The 8,523-nt window shown below is 50.6% G+C and overlaps 1 protein-coding gene across 7 annotated transcripts in view; it reads left to right on the forward strand.

Annotated features, from left to right (window-relative positions):
• Window positions 1-8,523, forward strand: part of SLC8A1 (solute carrier family 8 member A1) — a 101,008-nt gene that overhangs the window by 80,374 nt on the left and 12,111 nt on the right. For 4 of the 7 annotated variants that reach the window (XM_035322915.1, XM_035322909.1, XM_035322911.1 and 1 more), the window contains exon 3: window positions 6,906-7,012. In XM_035322915.1, the coding sequence (XP_035178806.1) occupies window positions 6,906-7,012 (107 nt within the window). Of the gene's footprint in view, window positions 1-6,905; window positions 7,013-7,306; window positions 7,411-8,523 lie in introns of all 7 variants that reach the window. The other 3 variants (XM_035322910.1, XM_035322912.1, XM_035322913.1) reach the window with 1 other exon arrangement.

Here is an 8,523-nt window from a genome sequence, read left to right on the forward strand (position 1 = left end):
TTCATTTTGGGACGTGCCAAAGCCGTTTCAATAAGAGTGATGTGTTCTGTTTGAGGAGCATTGTCATGGCAACTATGTCAGCTGCACACAGAGAAGGGCAACTCGTACTTATTGGAAAGGTTGGAGCAATTATTCTCATAAAAGGGAACCTGTCTGTGAAGAAAAGCCATGTGCGTATTCGGGTGCACGGAGAAGTGGGAAGCAATTGTACGAGTTTCCAGTTGTTTTCCCTTGGGCAAGATGTGTATGAGAACAACCAAGTAGATGGGCAGAGGAATAGCAGAAATACCAGATTTTGGTTCCAGACTCTGCAGCTTATTAGTAGTGGCATTTGCAAGGGTTTATATGAAGGAAGGGTCTTAGGCTGGGAAGAGTCCCGGGCACTAAACCCCTTGCTTGCAGCACAGGCTGAATTTTTCGGGACTAACAGCAGTTTTGTGTGAAGCCACGGGATGAGTTATTTCTACTCTGTCAGCTTTCCCAGGCGCCTTAAGCAATTGCTGCTGGGGTGGTTTTGATCAAATTCACATCAAATGTGTTTTCCTTCCTAGTTGTCGCTTGCATTGCACTGTTTATGCATGTTGTCCTTGGAGATCCAGACATGGATCTAGACTTAGTGACTCCTGTTTGATCCCCTCATGATCCTGCCTCCAGCAGGCTCTCGGTGAGCTTTAAGTGGTGGGTCACCACACCTGGATGTGCAGGGCAATGGGACTGGGAGAGAACAGCAAGCACTGGTTTGTCCTGGTGTTAGTGTATCCAGAGCCAAGGGACGGTCGCACCTTCAGCTGTCCTGGGATGGGAAAACCTTTAAGCATGACCAAGGGCTCAGCTCCTGTTTTGCGGCACTTCAAGAGAATAACATGCATTTTTTGGCCAGCCAGCCCCTTGTGCATTGTGACATTGGCAGATGAGTGAAGACATGCATTAGCCAGAGTGCAAAATTCACACTCAGATCAGAGCAAATGTCAGGGATTCCCCAGAAAAGCAGAATCTCTGGTCTGACAAACCCTGCCCAACACAGCCTTCCTAAGAAGAGCGCCAAGCAGCGTTCAGTCTAGCATGCAAAATATCTTACCTGGCGATTGTTGCTCCTGAAAAGTCTTTTCTGAGGCACTGAGCATCAGCTGTGCCTGTCATCTCCCAGCTATTCAAGCAGCAACAGCCCTCAGTCCTGCTGCCTCTGCAAGCCACCTCCCACATCTTGGTTCTCCACAAGGCCAAGGAGGAGCGTGCTGGATAGATGAGGCTTTTCCAGGGCTCTCCTGGTAGCGATGCTCTGAAGCAAGACAAAGTTAGGTATTTGAGCTGTGTGTTGTCATTTAAACTTAATGCATCCTGAGGCCAGAGGAGCAGTTGTTTCATGCTGCCACGGAGATGACAGCACGGCCCTGTGCTCTTACAGAGATTGATGCAGCAAGACTGATTCCTCTGAGAAAGAAGGAGAGGGCAACCAAGAAAATAAAAGCATCCAAGTTAATTTTGGCTCCAGTGGTGGAGACAGAAGGACAATTTCCCCTCCCTTCCCAGTTTGCAGTGCCCAGGCTGGTGTGCTCACCATTTTGGCAGGCATTGGGCTGTGCAGCCCCTTTCAGATTTGGTCTGCTGGGCCAGCAAACTGAGCTGCCGCATCAAATCTGCTTACATTTACCCTTCCGAAAGCATGTGTCAGGCTTGGCTTCAGGCAGGTTTTCCTTTGCCCTCCATGTCATGTTGACAGCATGCTTTAGGCAAAATTTTCATCAAGCACAGACATTTAACGTCAGCAAGCCTGGGATCTGCAAAAGGTCCTTCATGGATGACTCATGGGGCATCTTACAAGCATGGGACCCATCAGCACAGGGTTAAGGACGGCCAACACACCGTCTCTCCTCATGCACCCATTTCCATTTGACCATCATGTCCAGTCCATGGAGCCGGTAGTGCCGATTTATTCTCTGTGGTGGACTAATTAACCAACTGCAAGGAAGTACATGTCACGCTGATAATCACCTGCAAACATGGCACACTGAAGCTCATATCTGCTGGAGTCAAGCTTGTACCAGGAGCCCTTTCTGGTTCCCACAGCTCAGCCATTTAGTGTCTGTCCCCAGCATCTGCAGTAGAGCAATGGCATCATCGATGCCCCAAGGTGCTTTTTGCACCACCTGGACAGGTGCAGCCATAGGCAGAAGGACAGGGCTGGTCCATTGACTCCCAGTAGTGGAGCTGCAGGGACAGCCCCTGCCTCCAGCTCTGATCATACCCCAGCTCATCCTCAAAACCACTGAGAATACTTCAGGAATAAATAGACAGATAGAAGAACCCTGGGGTCTGTCCCTTGGGAGGCTGGGTCCACCATGCTGCTGGGGCACCAGGTTACTGAGACTCCTCATGCCCATAATACGTCTTGTTTCTGAGCCTTCACTGGTGTTGGGGAGGTTTGGTCTGCCCTTCTGCTTGTGCCTGGGGGTTTTGGGATGGCTCCCCCTGTCCTTTATTGGATTTTAATGGTTATGCATCCAGAGAAGAGGCTGAATCTGAGCTCTCTGAATCACCCAGAAGCTATTTTATGGCCTTTATGCAGCCTGAACTGCTGGCTGGGAGCTGGCAGGGAAATGAGACACCCCCAGAGGGGACATCTCCAGCCTGTTGGCATGAGTGGAGCCAAGATTGAGCCCCCTGACCATTGTGTCTTTCCACATAGGACCATTGCCTGCTACATCTGCCCTCCCCATACGCTTGGCTGGTAAAGTCCTCCAGAGAGCGTGGGCTGGAACAACAATCTTAATGAACCCTCTCCTCTCTCAGAGCCCACTGTTTAACAGATAAAACTGTGTGTGACAAGGTCGTTTGCACAACCTGGCCCACATTTGAGTGTTTTCTGTCCCCAAGGAGGGAGTGACCCTGTGCTGGCAGGGCAGGCATCGCGTTGCCCTCCCGCACGTCCCCCTGCCAGGCACATGTCACCTGCAGCTGGGATGAGGGCTCCCACCGCTGTCACCTCCTTGCTATCAGGTGCAATTTTCTTGTCAACTGGTCTAAGAAAAACCTCGTCTCCTCCTTTTCCTTCCCAGCAACAAGACAACTTCCCTCCTCGAGTAGCTGTCAGAAATTTGAGCAATGAAGCTGCTAAGTGCATAAAAGCACTCCCCGGTGCCCGGGTCTGAAGAGCTGCGTGCTGCAGAGACAGGAGCAGCTAGGTTTCTTTTGGTGTCTCTAACAGCAGGAACAGGGCCTTGAGTCCCCACAGCCTCTGGGCACAGTCTCTGGGGAGATGAGAGCTCCCAAAGGAGGTGAGGACATGTACAGAGATGAAGAGCAAAGCCTGGAGAAGGTGGAGATGGGAAGAGAAAGAGCCGCTTGCTCTTAGCAGCTGTCTCCAGCCATGCCCTGGGATTCACTCCCAACACCTTCTCATGGCTTAGGTTCACTTGGCCTTGGCCCCTGGCTCTGGAGGTGCCCAGTTCTGGTGTCCCCAGCCCCATGGTCATCTCTCATGGTAGGCTTTAACTGGGGCTAATTAAGTGACTGGCTGACGAGCAGATGTATGAGAAATCAATGTGGCAGCTTTCTGCAGGAGCCTGAAAACAGATGCTGGAATGGGCAGCACCAGGAAATGTGCTTCTGAAATGTCATCACCAGAATGTGCATCCCTCCTGGTTATTCCCTGCCTGCAATCGCTGACCTGCCAGCATGGGAAGTGCTTGGTGGTTGGGGGTCGGGACTTAGGACATCACAGGACTTAGGCAACTCCTCTCCCAGCTGTCTGCACTGGATATTGTAATTATGAACCTGGAGTTGAAAGTCCTCTGTGCTATACACTTAGCTCTCCTGGGTGATCAGTGGAAGTAGGATGGGTGACAAGCTGCATAAGAGCATTATTCCCTGCATTAATTCAGGAATAAGTGTCCATCTGTCCCGGCAGAGAGAGCATGCTGTGTGCTGGTGGGCAAGCTAGTTACTGACTGCTGTAGCAGTAGGTTGTTGTGAGTTTAGCGATGTTCATTTTCGTGGCCCACTGGGCACACCTTCACTAGCTGCACACAGTACTTGGTTATTTCAGCTCCTGTGTGATCTGGGCACGGTGATGCTGTGCAGCGATGAAAACCACCTTTCACAAAATGTCCGGGCAGGTTGTCACCAGTCGCTCCTGGTGCTGTCTGAGCCCACAAGAGAGCAAAGTCTGGCTGAGGTATCTCTTGCCCTTCCCAGGGATGTGTCCAGAAAGCGTGGGTGGGCTGGCATGCTTGTACCAGGTACACATCACTTCACGAGACCAGCAATTTGCTGCCCGTGACACCGAGCTGGCATTAGCAAGCACGTTGCTCTCCCTGGCACCCGGGACACTGCAAATGCCAGAAGTTTACCCAAGCTCAGAGTGAAACGCGAGAAACCTGCAGAGCATGGCTAAATACATAGAAACCTGGGCTGGCTGGAAACCCTGAGATGCAAATATCTGGGGGCTGGGAGAGAGCTGGTTAGAAATATTGTCTGTATGCCCGTCCTGCTCATACATCCTGCTACAGGCAGGTGCTCTTGGCAGTGGTCAGAGGAGACTGTGCCGGGTGGCCTTCAGGTCCCCTCGGGCATGGTGAGTTTTCCCTTGCTGCACCATCCTTGGAGCATCGCCAGCCAAGAGGACTTCTCCAATGGGTTCTGGAAACCAAAGGTAGTGTGGGGATGCTCTGCTGAAAGGTCTTTACACTTCTTTGAGTGAAATGGCATAGTTTGAAACAAAAACTATAACCCCGATGAAGAGTGTGGGGTTTGGAGCAAGGACAGGAATTTGTACGCCATGTTCAGGAAGATCCCCTTCCTTCCCTTGCTGCTGGGTGTCGGCAAGAGGAAAAGAGCTGGAGCTGCAATTCTGCAAGATTAGTTTTATTCTTTGATTGCTGGTACATGGAAATGAGCTGAAACTCATTCCCTCAGCGATTGCCTTGGCTACGGACTCGGGGACGAGCAGTTTCTGGTACAGGAATGCAGACAGTTGGCTGGTTTCTCCTTGGCAACACTTTGCCCAACTTTTTGTCAGTGTGAGCACGTTGGTGGGGGGCGCCTGGAGCCAGGTGGTTCCCATGGGTGGTTGACAGCGCTGAGTGGAGTCACCAAACACATTCCCCCTACATTTCATCCACCCTGCCTGGACACAGACAGGAGGAGAGTCCACGCACTAAATGCCCCTGACACATCATGGCACCACCAGCGCTTTCTTTTACCAGCATTGCTGCTCAGAGCAATGGTCCCATACGACTAAATTAGAGCACAAAGCTGGATAAGGCAATAGTTCGTCTCCTGCTAAGGACCCAAAACCTCAGCTGGTTGTTGAGAAAGTCTTGCTGTGCATTGGTGGGGGATTCAGAGTGCCCTACGGGACCCAGCAGGCAAAAGGCAGTGCAATGGAGATCAGGCGTGCTCTAAGAATAATCCGTGTTATTTCCACGTGCTTGTTTCTCAGGCAGATGTGGTCTCCAACACCATAAGGAGGAAACCCTTTTCTCTGGGATTGCAGCATCATCCCAGGGACACGTTTGCCTCAGCAATTTTTGCTGATTGGGAATTCATCTGGGGAGCAGACTTGCTGTTTTTTCCTCCCACCCTTTGTCCCAGCAGCCTTCTTGCAGCGAAAAAACAGCAGCGCTCATGTCTACCCAACACAGAGCACTCGCTCGCACCCTGGGAAGACCAGCTGGAAAGCTGCATTACAGCAGCACCTGCTGGCAGTGGCACTTTCGGTCCTGAGGCCCCATTGTTCTGGTCCTGTTTGTGTTGAGTCTGAGCATCAGGAGCAGCTTTTTTATTTTATGGGCACCCAGGGTTCTTCTTGTAAGAGAGGATTATTGTGCGGAGCTTAGGAACACCACACTCAGGAAGCCAGAGCACACCCATAGGCAGTTTGCATCTTGATTCCTCTGCTGCCCTCAGTATTGCTGAACGCAGCTTTTTTAATTAATTTTCCTGAGAAGGGCTTTTTTTTTCATACGTGGAGGGGATGCACAGGATGCAATTTAATGGGATTTGTCAGGAAAATTATTGATTTGGTTAGTAATATTTTTGAAATCATGCCATTCTGTTAATACTGCCGGGTCCTCTGATGGCTTGGCTGTGAGCATTTTTGCATCCTTCATTAGTTTTTTAATACACAATAATTTCACCTAACTCGTCAATGCAAAGCAAGATCGGCTGCGCGCTCGGTACCCATTTTTCCTACGTACAAAGCCATTGCAGCAATAATTACCAACAGAAGAAATTATTACAGATATTCATTATAAAATACAATTACACCGAGCTGTGCTGCATTGTTACACTCTTCACAGCCATCGCTCGCTCTTGAGTAAACGGTTTCATTATAAGCATGAAGGGCAAACTTAATACGCTTCTGACTCATAGCGAACGGCACAAGAAATCATCCTGGCTGTTCCTCCGAGTGCTTGGCGGTGTTTGCTCCAAATGAGAGTAAAATGTCGTCTCTGCTGCCAAATACTTGTCAGGGCACAGAGGGGCTCTGCCGCGCAGCGTGCAGAGGAGCCGGGGATGGGACCACAGCATCCCTTGCCAGTGGGAGCCTGCGAAGCCCAAAGGGAGCAGCCGACGGTCATGTTGTGCATGGATGTGAGGTGTCGGGGTGAGGCAGAGCCCCCTGCAGGGGCTGGGTTAAGTGGGAGCAAGTCGTTGAGGGGCTGCGTTGCACCCTGGGTTTTGGGAGGCACCCGGACCCCACGGTCTGTGCTCGTTCTCTCGGCCTCTCGGCTCCTGCCCTTTGCTTTTGGCCGTGCTGCCCCTCCGGCTGTGCTACTGAACCCACTGTTTTCTCTCCACAGCCACCTTCTCCTGGCGTTTCCACCCTCCTCCTCCTCGCCCTCTCTCCCTCCTCCCTCTTCCCCCCTTACTCTTGAATCTCTATTTCTTCTTCTCTGTTCCAGCAAAACGATATCAATCAAGGTGATAGATGATGAGGAGTATGAGAAAAACAAGACCTTCTACCTAGAGATCGGGGAGCCCCGGCTGGTGGAGATGAGTGAGAAGAAAGGTGGGGGACGTGCTCCGGGGCTGAGCCCAGCCTGTGTGTCCCTGTCTGGCTCACTCATGCCTGGCACCTGCAACACTGAGCTCACATCCCCAGCGCCTGTGGGAAAGGGCAGGAGCAGGGGCCCCCGAAACCCCCAGGCCGGCTGGTGGGGATGCTCCTGCCCTTCCCCGTCCACCACAGGGCGATGTGCAGCCACTTCCCTCCCTCCCCGACCATCTCGGCACCACGGCGGACGTGAACTGCATGCGCGTGCGATGCCAATCATGTGTTTGCCTTTGTCTTGTGTTCCCACAGGAAATTCATTACCCTTAGAATACTTGACCGTGAGGAGTATGAGAAAGAGTGCAGTTTCTTCCTTGTGCTTGGGGACCCGGTGTGGCTACGACGAGGAGTGAAAGGTGTGAGAGTAACACCAGACCAGCTCTCGAGACGCTGCCGTCCGCTTTTCTCTGTGTCTCCCTACTCTCACACTCCTTTCTCCTCGCGCTCTGGCTCCCGGCCGTTTTGCCCTCCCTCCTTCGAAGCTTGGCCCCTTGCAGCTTTTTGCTCTGTTTTTCTTTTCTCTTTTGTTTTGGGGGGACCCTGTCTCTCTCACGAGGGCCCCCCTGGAGGACCCAGGCAGGGAATGATGAGCATTGCCAGTCCCTAGGGATATTTTCAGCACACTGGCCTGCCACACCGCAGCCACAGCTTCATTCAATCTCATAGAAAATTCGGTCTCCAGAAGCAAGCGGCACTGCATCATGTTTATCAGAAGATAAAATAGCCTCTGCTGGAAGTAAAATGCCTGGCCAGAGCAGTAATTTTAGCCTTTCTTATGCTGGCACTAGGATCTGAAAATAGCTGAGAATCACGGCACAAGCAGGTAATGCCGTAAGATGCAGTCAATCCAGGAGAAATCAGGTTACACTCAAATAAAGTTTCATGGCTCTGCACTGGATAATAGCTTCTCATAGGAATAATAAAAACAATTTCCTCCTTCATCACATAAAATAAAAACATTTCTAAACTAACTGCAAGCCTTCCAAAAAGACACTTAGTTTTCCAAGGTTTTTTTTATATTTTTTTCCCCAGGAAATTAACTAAAAATTAATGGCAACAGCTAGTCCTGTGCCCTATTGGTGGTCGAGCAAGAAGCTGTTTTAGAGGTACTTAAGATAATTAGTTGCCCTACAACGGCCCCTTATTAAAGCCTTTGTAACAAATTCGTAGCAGCATTTGTTCTGGCTTTCTCATTTCTGGGACAAAAGCTCTCCCTTCAGCAGACATGGGGCTGGCAAATACTACTTGTTCAGGGCAGTCCCCATGCTGACCAGGGAGGTGCCACTGTATTTCAGCCTCAAATCACATCCAGCAGCAAAAGCTCTTCAGAACAGGTGCCACCTTCCCCTCTGTCAGGTTTCCTGATGGTTTTTGTGACTTGCTGGATTATAGAAATAGCTCGCAGGAGCCAGGCTTTAAAAAAAAATAAAATAAAATAAAATAAAATAAAATAAAATAAAATAAAATAA

Source organism: Oxyura jamaicensis, chromosome 3, assembly GCF_011077185.1.
Source record: "Oxyura jamaicensis isolate SHBP4307 breed ruddy duck chromosome 3, BPBGC_Ojam_1.0, whole genome shotgun sequence".
Taxonomy (NCBI): Eukaryota; Metazoa; Chordata; class Aves; order Anseriformes; family Anatidae; genus Oxyura; species Oxyura jamaicensis.